The following is a 15294-nucleotide window of genomic DNA, read 5'->3' as shown; positions in this document are numbered from 1 at the left end:
TAACTTTATGGCAGCAATACAATGAAATACATGATACATAAATATAGAGAAAAACAGTTACATTAAGTATATATGTGTCTATTAAATAGTTAAATTAAAGTAAGTAGTGTAAAATAACAGAAATAAAATGTAGTAACGTAGTGTTCATGGGTTCAGTGTCCATTTAGAGATCGGATGGCAGAGCAGAAGAAGCTGTTTCTGAATCACTCAGTGTGTGCCTTCAGGCTTCTGCATCTCCTTCCTGACAGCAAGTGTGAATAGGGCATGTCCTGGATGGTAGGAATGGTTAATGACAGATGCCATCTTCCTAAGGCATAGGTCATTGAAGATGTCTTGGATACTATGGAGGCTGGTACTCATGATAGAGCTGACTAATTTTACAAGTTTCTGCAATTTATTTTGATCTTGTGTAGTAGCCCTTCCCCCGTCCCATATCAGGTGGTGTTGTAGCCAGTTAAGATGCACTCCACAGTACATTTGTAGAATTTTTCATGTGGTTTAGTTGACAAACCAAATCTCCTCAAACTCCTCATGAAATACAGTCACTGTCTTGCCTTCTTCATAGCTACATCAATATGTTATGTCCAGGTTAGGTACCCAGAGATATTGACACCCAGAAACTTCATATTGCTCACTCTCTCCACTTCTGATTCCTCTATGAGTAGTGGTTTGTGTTCCCTCGTCTTAACCTTCCTGAACTGAAATTTGCTGTCAATAATGCAAGTATTACAGCCCTGGGACAGGGTACGGTTAGCTATCATTTCTTGCAGCGTCTGCCTGAGACAGTCCTAAAGAAGTTGTTTGCCATGCTTGGTATGACATGGCCACTTGCAGCCCAGATTTTCCAATAAAAAGTTATGAAGCAGCACTTCAAAGGCTGCAGTATACAAGATAATTGCCAGGCCATTTTGTGCAGGGTATATTTTCTACATGACAACAACACTTCTTTTGCCATAAAGCTCTTTGGTTTGCTCTGAGGTCATGATGTGGGCAATTTTCTTACCATCACACAAGCCTTAAACACCGAATTAAAAAATAACTTTTCATAATGTACAAATTCTTTAAAACTCAGTCAAGATTGTCAACAAATGTTACACTGTATGTACCATGGAAAGAAAAATTGTGGGTGCTCTATCATTTTATTCTTTCACTTGTCCATTGGAATATTGTATTAGAGATCAACTACTTTTCCTCATTTATTAGGTCATTACACCACATGTATTTTATTTCCAAATGCAAAGTAGTCTTGATTTACTTGTCTCTCACTTTCTGCCTGCATATTTGTAAGCCTTTTCTCAGGAGTGAACTCATTTATTTCAGGATGCCATTAGAACTGAAGTGAATGTTTCAAGAACAGCAGTTCTTCAAGACTTAATAGACTCGTGCAGATCTCGCAATGGACTTGCGTACTTTACAGCACTTAAGGTATGGAACTGTTTTCTCTTCAACATTTCGAAAATCTAATTATTAAAGATTATGCAGCTCTACGGCCCAGAAAGTGTTTCTTTGCCCTATTATGTCGATCCTGACTGCCCTGACTTCCTATACTGATTTCACAACCACTGCAATACTTGGGTGGGAGGAATGTTGTCATTACGGCTCACATAGAGATTTCCATTTGAAATACAGATAAGAAAATGGCAATAGAAAGTCAAGTTTTGTAGACCCGAACAAGGAAGACTTAATACATGATTAATTTGCCTTCAATTGCCTAATCGAAGTATGGTTCTAAGGCCATTGGCAGTGGTAGGTGACTGCAGAGGTGGAAGATGATGGAGAGATGGGGAGATAACTGTATCAGTACACACAAATGAATTTAGTCTTTATTTGAAAGTATTCTTATTTTATGAATTAACTTGATCCAATTTTGAAATTACTATAAGAGATCTCAATGGAGCACAGATCTTATTAAGAGACACTGAGGAGTAAAAGGGCACAAACTACTGCTACAGGGTCATCACTGACGGGCAGGATTGATTACAGCATGACATATTTGGCATCGTCTGTGCAAATGTAATTGTAGACATTTATAGAGGAGGAAGTTGAGAAGTGCTGACAACCAAAATGTTCTGAGAATTTTCAAACTTTGATCTACTATTATCAGCATAAGAGGGGAGGATTGATTGCACCAGCCACTCCAGCTTACATAGACAACTCTGGTCCAACAATTTGATTTTAAGGAGGATATTTTCCCCATTATAAGAGGAGGCATTGGGCCAAAATCACACATATTTTCCGTTTGTGGCAAGAGGAAACTTTGTTCCAAACCTAGGCAATTAGTTATTGTGGAATTTCCAGCATATTCCAAGATTGTTTAAGTATATTTTACTGAAACAATTATTATATTAAACCAATATACAGCAGCAACATGATAAGAGCCCTTGGTATTACAGTGAAAGTACCAGCATGGACAGAAAATTGGCTGACCGGCAGGAGGCAAGGTGCGGGAATAAAGAGTGCCCTTTCTGATTTGTTGACAGTGGAAAGTGGTGTTTCACAGGGTTCGGTGTTGGGACCACTTCTTTCCACATCATTCTACATTGTAGCCAAGTTTGCAGACAATACAAAAGATAGGTGGAGGGAAGGTAGTGTTGAGGAAGCAGGGAATCCGCAGAAAGACTTACACGGATTGGAGGAATGGACAAATAAGTGGCAGGTGGAATATAGTGTAGGGAAGTGCGTGGTTATGCACTTTGGTAGAAGGAATAAAGGTATGGACTGTTTTCAAAATGGGGAGAAATCTCACAAATCAGAGGTGCAAAGGGACTTGGGATTGCTCGTGCAGGATTCCCTAAATGTTACCTTGCAGGTTGAGTAGATGGTAAGGAAGGCAAATGCAATGTTAGCATTCATTTTGAGAGGACTTAGAATATAAGAACAAAGATGTCATGCTGAGGCTTTTTAAGGCATTGGTTAGACTGCACTTGGAGTATTATGAGCATTTTTGGGCCCCTTTTCAAAGACGATGCGCTGGCACTGGAGAGGATCTGGAGGAGGTTCACAAAAATGATCCAAGGAATGAAACGGTTAACGTATGAGAAGTATTTGATGGTTCTAGGCCTGTACCTGCTGGAATTTAGAAGCATGAGGGGGGAATCTCATTGAAACCAGTGGAATATTGAAAGGCTAGACAAAGGGGGTGCGGAGAGGATGTTTCCTATGGTTGGGGAACCTAGGATCAAAGGGCACAATCTCAGAAAAAAGGGACAGATATTTAGAACAGAGATGAGGAAATTTTTCTTTAGCCAGATGGTGGCGAATCTGTAGTATATTTAAAGTTACTGGGTATATTTAAAGCAGGGGTTGATTAATCAGGGCATCAAAGGTTATGGAGAATGGGCTAATAAATCAGGTGTGATAGAATGACAAAGCTGACTTGATGGGCTGAGTGGCGTGATTCTGCCCCTATGTCTTAGGGTCTTATATTGCAACTCCTACATCAATGCCTCAGCAAATGAAGGCAAGCATGGCAAATGCACTATCCATCTGTGGCGCCACTTTCAGCAAATTGAGAACTTGCAGCCCAGGTCCTTCTGTGGATTAAGGCATAAGATCGCTGCCATTTACTCTTCATGCTCTACTGGAAATGGACTTTCCAAACTGCGTCATCTCTTACTTGTTTGGAAGACATCTGCCACTGCTCTGCCTAACTTTACAGCTGATCTGTGCCTCACTGTATACTTCTTCATTACCTATAACTCTCAAACTTTTGTATTGTCGGCACACTTAATAATTATACTCCTGCATGCTCACCTTGTTATTTATATGGTACGAAAAAAACAAGGGTCCCAGCACAAATCCCTGAAGTACACCATATTACAGATTTCCAGTCAGAAAATCCACCATGGTATCTTGTCTCCGACCTCCAAACTAAATGTGGATCCAATATACCAACGTACCTCATAATCCTTGTCCTTAAACTTCTGGTCCAGCCTACCATGCAGGATCTAGCTAAAATCCTTGCTGAAATCCATATAGACATTATCTCTGACACTGACTGCATGATTGATTTTTAGGATACCTCCTCAAAAACATCCATCAGTTTTGTGAGAAATGATGACTTTGTTATTTGGATTCAGAATTGGCTTGCTCATAAAAGCCAGAGGGTGATGATAAATGGGGCTTATTCTAGTTGGAGGTCCATAACTAGTAGTATTATGTAGGAATCCATACTGGACCTCTGTTGCTTGTGATATATAAATGACTTGTTAAGTATGGATGGTTTGTTAAGTTTGGAGATGTCAAAAAAATGGTGGCATTGAGTAGAAGTTTGCCAAAGGATACTAAGGGTTATAGATCAGTTACACATATGAGTGGAGAAATGGCAGGTGTAGTTTAATCTGGACAAATGTGAGATGTTGCGCCTTGGAAGATCAATGTAAAGGGAAAGAACACAGTCAACAGCAGAACCCTTAGCAGGGTTGATGCAGAGAAGGATACTGAAGTCCATGTCCATAGCTCCTTGGAAGTGCAGCATGCTTGTTTTTATCATTTGAGGCAATGAATGAATGAGTCAGAAAGTTTTATTGTAGCTTTATAAATTTCCAGTTGGGCTGTGACTGGAGTATTGATTTCAATTCTAGTTGCCTCATTATAGGAAGATATGGAGGCTTTTGAGAAGGTGCAGAAGAGTTTTACCTGGATGCTCACTGAATTAGTGTGTAAGTAGAGCTTGGACAAACAAGGGTTATTTTCTCTGGAGTGGTGGTGGCTGAGGGGAGACCTGATTTTATAGAATTGAGAGGAATAGATTTATAACCAGTATCTTTTTCCCAGAGTCAAAATGTATTTAACGTGATAGGGGAAAAGTTCAAAGGAGATAAGTGAGCAAGTTCTTTTTTTTTACAAAGCGAATGTTGGGTACCTGAAATGTTTATCACGGAAGTAAATAGGATAAGGGCATTTAAGAGGCTCTTGGATGGGCACATGAATATGTAACTAATACGAGGAAATGGACTATGTGCAGGCAGAAGGGATGTGTAATTAGGCATCATTAGCTTAATTAGCTTGGCGTAAGATTGTGGGCCAAATTACTTGTTCCTGTGCTGAACTACAGTATGTTCCAATTAAAATATTTTAGCTAATCTTCTGAGAGCTCACTCATGGCTAAGGAAGTTACAAAGACCACCAGCAGGATCCCAACAGTCTCCTCTCTTGCTTCCTTTAGCATTCTAAGATAGATCCAAGATTTTCTCCTTCCCAACAGACATGCTTCAGAAAATCAGCACCCACTCCCTTAACTCTGCAGCCTCCACATCCCCTTGCTTGGTGTATACCAATGAGAAGCATAAATTCAGAACCTCGCTAACACATATAGTTTAACCCTTTAGTTCTTGAGGGGACTTACTCTTTCCTTAGCTACCCTGTTCCTTATAATGTACACAGTGTAAATGTTTTAGGATTCTCTTTACTCCAACTTACCAAAGCCATAAACTAATTGTGGTTAGGAGATAATGAACAATGTCTATGAGGAGAGGAGTCAATGATATCAGAAGGCAAACATTCAAAATATTAATGTTTCAATCTTGATTCTATTATTTCAGGTTACATTTCATAATGAACCATGCTTTGGTCCTGGGGTGACACAGGAATTCTTCACTCTTTTCAGCGAGGAGCTCCAGCACGACGAAAGGATATTTACGAACGATGATGAATCTAATTTGCTGTGGTTCTCCAATAGGGTAAGAAATGCTATATCGACCACTGAACATATGCATATGCAAGTGTCATCTGTGAATGCCGCTTGACTCATCTTAATTGGTTTACTTTAGTTCTGGAGTAGTGTTGTCATGAATCAAACAGTTTTTTAGTTCTAAAGATTCGCTAGCCTTATAGGAAGTTTGTTGGAAGTGAGATGCAGCCCTGCACCAAAAAAAAGAGAAAAGCATTGGGGAAATAGCAATGTTTAACATCAATCATTGCTGAGAATGGTTCTTTAGTCAATCCACTGGATAATATCAGGGCCTAAGGGTCCAAGGAGATTCTGATAGTTTTGTATTATTTTAACATTCACAGGAAACTGAAATGAAGGATGTATTTCATCTGGTGGGAATTCTGTGTGGAATTGCTCTGTCGCAAAGTTTTGTTTCCAACTTTCACTTCCCTTTGGCATTGTACAAAAAATTGCTCCATGTGCGACCAACACTGGAGGATCTAAAGGAGCTCTGGCCAACAGTAGGAGTGTGAGTGAAATCAAATCTTCTTGCATTTTTATCCTTCTTCATCTCATCTTTACAAAGCAATTTTCCCATCCATGATACCTGTGGAAAAGTTATTGTCCTTTTCCAGGTTCTACAGAGAATAATGATGAATTGCCTATAAAGTAAAAAGTTAACACTCTTTCATAGATAGTTTCTGATTAATGAAAACTGATACATTTACAAAAGCTATTTCCACAAACTTATGTCTTCCATTAAAAGGAGCAATCCAGAGATAACTTCAGCTTTCAATGTCTGCATCTTTGTTCTGCATTGCAGGTCACTCCAGAATATCCTTGACTATGAGTATGATGACTTTAAAGAAGAGCATGATATATATTTTTCAGTAAGTTTACTCTTATTTTAAATAACCAATGAACATATTAATTTCATATTGAAGTATAAGGGAAAGACTGTAGTTCAAGGCAGTAGGTACTTTAGGGAGTAAATCAGCCATTCTAAAGCAGTTTGCCCTGTGTGTGACTCCAGACAGAACTGATTGATACTGAAACTGCCCAACTCAGAATGAAACAGAATGGACCATCTCTCATCAATACTAGCATTGAAGTTAGATGTGGAAATTATCACACGCAGTTCAAGAAAATCTTCAGTCCTCCTCATAAATATCTGGTGACTGGGAAATGGTGTTTAGCTTGAGAGGACTGCCCCCTTAAATCAGTTCAATAGTTCCATTTAGTATCAGAGAATGTATACAATATACAACCTGAAATTCTCACTCTCCGCAAACATCCTCGAAACTGAAGAAAAACCCCAAAGAATGAATGACAGAAAGAAATGTAAGAACTCAAAAGCCCCCTACCACCTCCTGTGCACAAACAGCATCAAACCCTCCTCTTCCCCCTCCCCCACTTGTTCTCGCATAAAGAATCATCAGTCCCATCACTTGCCATGCAAGCCACAGCAAAGCCCCTAAATGGAGACCATGACCAACAGTACATCAAAAACTAACTGTTCACTCCAATAGGCATTCTCTCTCACTAACAAGAGAGAGACAGATATAAGATACAGGAGCAGAATTAGACCATTTGACCCTTCGAGTCTGCTCCACCATTTCATCATGGCTGATCCAATTTTTCTCTCAGTCCCAATCTCCTGCCTTAGCCCTGTGTCCTTTCAGGCCCTGACGAATCAAGAACCTATCAACCGCTGCCTTAAATATATATGTAAAGACTTGGCATCCATAGCTGCCTGTAGCAAAGAATTCCACAGATTCACCACTCTGGCTAAAGAAATTCCTCCTCATCTCCATCTAAAAGGATGCCCCTCTATTCTTAGGCTGTGGTCTTAGACTCTCCTGCCATAGGAAACATCCTCTCCACATCCACTCTATCATTTGATAGGTCTCAGTGAGGCACAAGTTTTCCAGGTCCCTTAGCACCTCAAGTTTTTTGTATTTTCTCTCCATTTAGAAATGTCAACCCTTATATTTCTTTTATCAAAGTGCATGACCACTGCCATTCCATCTGCCATTTCTTTGCCCATTCTCCTAATCTGTCTAGGTCCTTAGGTAGCTTCTCTACTTCCTCAAAACTACCTGTCACCCCACCTCTCTTCATATTGTCTGCAAACTTTGCAACAAGACCATCAATTCCATCATTGACATATAACGTAAAAGAATTGGTCCCAGCACAAACCCCTGTGGAGCACCACAGGGCATTGGCAGCCAGTCAGAAAAGGCCTCCTTTATTCCCACTCTTTGCCTCCTACCAATCAGCCACTGCTTTATCCATGCTAGATTTTTTCCTGAAGTACCATGGGGTCATAGCTTGTTAAGCAGCCTCATGTGTGGCACCTTGTCAAATGCCTTCTGTAAATCCAAGTACACAACATCAACTGATTTTCCTTTATCTGTTTATTTTATCATGTGCCTCCTAGTACCCTGAGACCTCATCCTTAACAATCATCTTCCCAACCACTGAGCTCAGACTCACTGGCCTATAGTTTCCTTTCTTCTACCTCTCACCCTTCTTGAAGAGTGGAGTGAAATTTGCAATTTTCTAGTCTTCCAGAACAATTCCAGAATCTAGTGATTCTTGAAGGATCATTACAAATGCCTCCACAATCTCTTCAACCACCTCTGTCAAAACTCTGGGGTGTACAGGTGACTTATCTACCTTCACACCTTTCAGTTTCCCAAGATCTTTTTCTCTAGTTACGGTAACTTCACATACTTCATGACCCCTGACACCTCCACCATACTACTAGTGTCTTCCACCATGATGATTGATGCAAAATACTTATTCAGTTTGTCTGCTGTTTCCTTGTTCCCCATTATGACCTCTCCAGCATTGTTTTCCATCAGTCCGACATCCACCCTTCCTTCTCCTTTACACTTTATGTATCTGGAGAAACTTTTGGTATCTGCTTTAATATTAGTGGCTAGCTTACTTTCATACTCCATCTTTACATTCTTAATGACTTTTTTACTTGCCTTCTGTTGGTTTTTAAAAGCTTCCCAATCCTCAAACCCCACTAAATTTTGCTCTATTTTATGCCCTATCTTTGGCTTTTATGTTGGCTTTGATTTCTCTTGTTTACCACGGATATGTCATCCTTCCTTTAGAATACTTCTTCCTCTTTGGGATGTATATATATATATCTCCTGTGTCTTCCAATTTGCTTCCAGATATTTCAGCTATTGCTGCTCTGCCATCATCCTTAGCAGTGCTATTTTTCAGTGAATTCTGGCCAACTCCTCTCTCATGCCTCTGTAATTCCCTTTACTCCACTGTAATACTAATATATCTGACTTCACCTTCTCCTCATATTTCAGGGCAAATTTGATCATATTATGATCACTTGCCCCTTGGGGTCCTTTTACCTTAATAACACTAATCAATTCTGGTTCATTGCACAACACCCAATCCAGAATATCTAATTCTCTAGTGGGCTCAACCACAAGTTGCTCTAAAAATTCCCCCTCCTGAAATCTAGCACCAACCAGATTTTCCCAATCTACCTGCATGTTGAAGTCCCCCATGACTATTGTAACATTGCCCTTTTGGCTTGTGATTTCTATTTCCCATTGTAATTTGTAGGTCACATCCTTACTACCGCTTAGGGGTCTATATACAACTCCCATCAGGGTCTTTTTATCCTTGCAGTTCATTAGCTCTATCCACAATGATTTGACACCTTCCAACCCTATGTCACCCCTTTCTAATTATTTGATTTCATTTTTTATAAACAGAGCAATGCCACCCCCTTTGCCTTCCTGCCTGTCCTTTCAATACAATGTGCATCCTTGGGCATTATGCTGCTAGCTATAACCTTCTTACAGCCATGATTCAGTGATGTTTACAACATCATACATGCATATCTACAACTGTGCTGCAAGTTCATCTACCTTATTCCGTATACTGCACACATTCAAGTATGACACCTTCAGTCCTTTATTCACCCTTTTAGATTTTGTCCACCTTTTACATTGTAACTCATCCTGTTGTCTGCAATTTTGCTCAACAGCCTCTCCTCACTATACATTGCCTCTGTCTGTAAACCACCTACCTCATCTTCAGCACTAATATCGGCCTTTCCTACAATACTTCTTGCTTTGAAATATATGCAGCTCAGGACACTAGTTGCACCATGCTCAACGTTTTGATGCCCAACTTTGTCTGAGGTCTTACTAACATCTGCCTCAAGATCACCACTCTGATTATGTCCACTCACACAATGGCTGGTGCACTTGCCCCTGCCTTCCATTACTTTGCTCTTGCTAAGCAATCCCATAAGCTGATTGGTCGCTGGAAATAAGCTCTTTTTGCTGTACAGACCAGCTGCAGCTGTCTTTTATCCTCGGGTAGTGGACCTGATTGAAGTCCCCTCCTCTCGACAGTGGAGACAGCAGTCGCTATTTCGATGTTACAGTCAGTCTGAAACATTTTAAATAAAAAAATTCTCTGACTCGAGAATGGGTGGCAAACTCTCCCTCACCATCGACAGAGAGAGGATTGATCGATTACCGAGGGCAGAGTCCTCCAACAGCCACTCTCGCTGTCTTCAATGTTCCAGCTCCCACTACGCTTCAGTTTGCAACACCATTGAGAATTCGTGTCCACAGGGTCATGCAAGGCCCTGAAGTCACCCGACTTCAGGCCGAACCTGGACATAACAAAAAGGGCTGATTGGCAAGCTCCAAGAAGGGGAACATGCCATCGTACAAACCACAGTCAAGCAGCAGCCTGGGATTGTCATACCAGAATTATTCTTTAACAGATCTGCAGCATTTTTTCATCTCAATCCTGAGGTTAATTCTTGTCCCACTTACTAGAGATTGAGGCAAGATGTATTAGAATCCTGGGAGTGCTTAACATTGTTGGTAAGGCAAGAGCAATCCCTTTTGCTTCTCAATGGCCTTAGCCTGTTTGATTAGCCATTTCTTGAAAACCTACATAATCCTTTCTTGAAAAGTAACATTCCTTCAACTCTTCTTAGCCTGTATTCAAACTGCACTCTCAGAGAGGCATGACAAGATGAGAGAGCAAACCTGCCACGTTCAGGTTCCCAGAGACAAACCTATTAGGAAGAGATTTAGCCATAATGAATTGAATTGATTCGTGTGAATTTTGTTAGCAAAAGAATAGAGAAGCATGGTGAAGTCCGAAGATTTTTGAATTTGTTAAGTGCTGTGGAGAAACCAACAAAAAATGGAATCACATCATGTAAATTTGTGGGGTATTCTGCAGGTAGTCAAAGAAACAGAGGACGGAAAAAAAGTTGATCATGAACTTATTGCTGATGGTGCCAACATACCAGTTCAAAAGCATAACAGGTATGTAAACTATATTAGTAGAAACTGTTCAGGTCACAAATACTGCTGGTGAAGATGGGGTTAGGGTGGCAGCCTCCCACACACCCAACCTCAGGCAGTAAAATAATGGACGGACACCTGACAACTACCTGGTTGTAAGTCTACTGTTGTAACAGTAAGCTACAAGTTAACTTCACCTCACCACCCCCATATGAAAAGCTAATTCTCACTGGTTCAGGTGGATTGCTAAATTAATCTCATTTTAGAAGCAACATTACAGCTGCATTTGCAGTAACACACAATCAAACGTGGATGCCTGGACCACATTTATTTTATGCATTGGCATGTATTAGCTAAGGATGGCTACTTAATTCAAAAGTGTGCGTTAGAACTCTCCTCTCTCATTCAGTTTTCTCCTCAAACTCTATGCCTTGTTGTGTGACCTGTTGTCTTAATAGTCCTACCAATTACTGGCTCACTATTCATTCCTTCCTATTATGTTCAGCAGATGGCACCCTCAGAGGATTTTCTGTTGAGAACCTTCTTATGAGGATGGATTATCCACCTTACTCAATTCCCTCCCAAAAGAACTTGTCCATTGAACTGATAAGATTGCTGGGATTGTCCGTGTGGGTAGCATAGCAGATAGCACAATGCTATTACAGCTATGGGCATTGGAGCTGGGAGTTCAATGTTGTCTGTGAGGAGTTTGTACTTCCTCCCTGTCAACACGTGGGTTTCTTCTGGGTGCTCTGGTTTCCATCCACGTTCTAAAGGTGTACCAGTTAGTAGGTCAATTGATCATTGTAAATTGTCTTGTAATTAAGACAGGGTAGGTGGCTGGGCAGTGGGGCTTGTTGGGCCAGAAGGGCTTGATCTGCACTGTATCTCTAAATTAAATATATAAATAGAACAAACCTTTTATAGTTCATCTAAGTTCAAAGACAGAATTAGGTACCCCATTTACAGAGGGAATGACCTGAAATTTGCCTGTTTACTTGTTAACTTAATTTCTAACTTAAGGTTGGGATTTGAATCAAATATCCCATAGTGTTGGTCCTGGACTCCAAGTGAGTGGTTCAGTTGCATCACCATATAGTTCCAATAGCAGATTTGCTTCGATGAACCAGATGGATCAGAACAACAGGTTATTTTCCAGTGAATATTACTGAATCTGCTAGATTCACACAACAGACTTTTCACTGGCCCAGTTTTTTGAACTCTCTGTCATTTGAACTCACTATCCCGGTAATGCATCACCATTAACTATTTAGTTGATAGAAGCAATACCCACTATTTTAAACACACATATTCCTAAATTATAATTAGTGATTGATCCAATAAATTTTAAAGCAAATCTATTATCAAAGTACCTTTGTCACCAAATACAACCCTGAGATTCTTTCTTGTGGGAATTCACAGTAAATACAAAGAAAATATAACAAACAAAATAATAATAATAAACAAACAATAAACATCAAGAACATGAGATTATGAGTCCCCGAAAGTGACTCCATAGTTTGTGGGAACAGTTTAGTGTTGGGGTGAGAGAAGTTATACCTTTTGGTGCAAGGGCCTGATGGTTGTGGGGTAATAACTGTTCCTGAAACTGGTGAAGTGGGTCCTGAAGCTCCTGTACCATCTTCCTCATTGCAGTAGTAAGAAGAGAGCATGGCTTGGATGGTAGGGTCTCTGACAATGGATGCTGTTTCACTGCGACTGTGCTTCTGGTAGATGTGCTCAATGGTGGAAAGGGCTTTCCCATGATGGACTGGGCCATATCCACCACTTTTTTTTTTAGGATTTTCCATTCAAGGACATTAGTGTTTCCACACCACGCTGTGATGCTACCAGTCAATATACTCTCTACCATACATCCTGAGAAGTTTTTCAAAGTTTTAGATGGCAGAAGTATTCAAGGACAGTTTCAACCTCTCACTGCTATGGGCAGAAGTTACCACTTGGTTCAAAAAGGCAACAATTATACTACTGCCTAAGGAGAATAATGTGAGCTACCTTAATGACTATCGCTCAGTAGCACTCACATCTACAATGATGAAATGCTTTGAGAGGTTGCTCATGACTAGACTAAACTTCTGCCTCAGCAAGGACCTGGACACATTGCAATTTGCCTATTGCCACAATTGGTCAATGGCAGACACAATCTCAATGGCTCTTCACACGGCTTTAGACCACCTGGACAACACAGACACCTATATCAGGATGCTGTTCATCGACTATAGCTCAGCATTTAATACCATCATTCCCACAATTCTAATTGAGAAGTTACAGAACCTGGGCCTCTGTACCTCCCTCTGCAATTGGAACCTTGACTTCCCAGTCTGATTTCCCAACTGGAAGACCACAGTCTGTGCAGGTTGGTGATAACATTTCCTCCTGATGATCAACACTGGTGCACCTCAGGGGTGTGTGCTTAGCCCACTGCTCTACTCTCTCCATGACTGTGTGGCTAGGCATAGCTCAAATAGCAACTATAAATTTGCTGATGATACAACCATTGCTGGTAGAATCTCAGATGGTGATGAGAGGGCTTGCATGAGCGAGATATGCCAACTAGTGAAGTGGTGTTGCAGCAACAACCTGGCACTCAACATCAGTAAGACGAAAGAGCTGATTGTGGACTTCAGGAAGGGTAAGATGAAGGAACACATACCAATCCTCATAGAGGGATCAGAAGTGGAGAGAGTGAGCAGTTTCATGTACCTGGGTGTCAAGATCTCTGAGGATCTAACCTGGTCCCAACACATTGGTGCAGTTATAAAAAAGGCAAGACAGCGACTAAATTTCATTAGGAGTTTGAAGAGATCTTGTATGTCAACAAATACATTCAAAAACTTCTATAGATGTACCATGGAGAGCATTCTGACGGCTGCATCACTGTCTAGTATGGGGGACTACTGCACAGGACCGAAAGAAGCTGCAGAAGGTTGTAAATTTAGTCGGCTCCATCTTGGGTACTAGCCTACAAAGTACCCAGGACATCTTCAAGGAACAGTGTCTCAGAAAGGCAGCATCCATTATTAAGGACCTTCAGCACCCAGGGCATGCCCTTTTCTCACTGTTACCATCAGGTAGGAGGTACAGAAGCCTGAAGGCACACACTCAGCGATTCAGGAACAGCTTCTTCCCCTCTTCCATTCGATTCCTAAATGGTCATTGAACCTGTGAACACTACTTATTTATTATTATTTTTTCCTTTGTTCTATATTATGTATTGCATTGAACTGCTGCTGCTAAGTTAACAAATTTCACGACACGCCAGTGATAATAAACCTGATTCTGATTCAAATCTTCGCAAACTTCTAATAAAGTAGAGATGCTGCAATGCTTTCTTTGTAATGGCACTTGTGTGCTGGTCCGAGGACAGATCCTCTAAAATGTTAACACTGAGGAATTTAAAATTGTTCAACCTCTCCACCTCTGATACCCTGATGAGGACTGGCTTTTGGACCATTGGTTTCCTCTTCCCATACTCAATAATCAAGCTCCTTGGTCTTGCTGCCATTGAGTGAGATGTGACACCAATCAGCCCGATTTTCAAACACCCTCTTAGTTGCTGATTCATCACCACCTTTGATTCGGCCAATGGCATTGGAGCTGTGCTTAGTCTCACATTTAAAAGTACAAAGCAAGTAGAGCAGCTGGCTAAGCACACAGTCTTGTGGTGCCCATATACTGATGGTGATGCTGTTACCAATCCGAACTAACTAGGGTCTGCAAGTGAGGAAACCGAGGATCCAATTGCAGAAAGACGTGTTTAGGCCTTGATCTTGGAGCTTATTGATTAGTTTTGATGTAATATACTGTATGATTGTAACTGCAAGTATTTGGTGAACATTGTGCAATTTAAATTAAGTGTGTGACTTTATTCTTCACTTTCACTATCCCATTTCACCATCTCATTTTAAATATTGATGTTAAATATATTGTTCATGACAGTCTATCAAAGAAATTTATTGGCAGCATTTTAAATACTAAGTTCAATGTGAGGTTCAATGCAATTTTAGAACATTTTGTACCTACAGCCAAGCCTACTGGAGTTACAAATTTTAAAGAAAGTCTATTTTCTTTTAAAATAGGAAACAATTTGTTGATGCCTTTGTGGATTACAAGTTTAACACTGTGGTGGAAAAACAATTCAGAGCCTTTTCTGATGGTTTCCGGACAGGTTTTCCACTACCCATTGTGGATCTATTCCTCCCAGAAGAACTAATGGCCATTATCCATGGCAACACCAATTATGATTGGAATCTTCTGGAACAGGTATGCACTGCATGCCACATCTACTATTCAATGCTCTGT

The 15294-nt window shown here is 40.5% G+C and overlaps 1 protein-coding gene across 2 annotated transcripts in view; it reads left to right on the top strand.

Annotated features, from left to right (window-relative positions):
• The window catches only part of LOC140196729 (probable E3 ubiquitin-protein ligase HERC3), a 70233-nt gene that overhangs the window by 51674 nt on the left and 3265 nt on the right, over positions 1-15294 (top strand). For both annotated transcript variants that reach the window (XM_072256416.1, XM_072256415.1), the window contains exons 18-23: positions 1321-1425; positions 5544-5681; positions 6016-6182; positions 6477-6543; positions 10907-10992; positions 15072-15255. In XM_072256416.1, the coding sequence (XP_072112517.1) occupies positions 1321-1425; positions 5544-5681; positions 6016-6182; positions 6477-6543; positions 10907-10992; positions 15072-15255 (747 nt within the window). The remainder of the gene's footprint in view (positions 1-1320; positions 1426-5543; positions 5682-6015; positions 6183-6476; positions 6544-10906; positions 10993-15071; positions 15256-15294) is intronic.

Source organism: Mobula birostris, chromosome 4, assembly GCF_030028105.1.
Source record: "Mobula birostris isolate sMobBir1 chromosome 4, sMobBir1.hap1, whole genome shotgun sequence".
Lineage (NCBI taxonomy): Eukaryota > Metazoa > Chordata > Chondrichthyes > Myliobatiformes > Myliobatidae > Mobula > Mobula birostris.
Note: the sequence above shows the minus strand (reverse complement) of the source record. Positions and strands in the feature narration are given on the sequence as shown.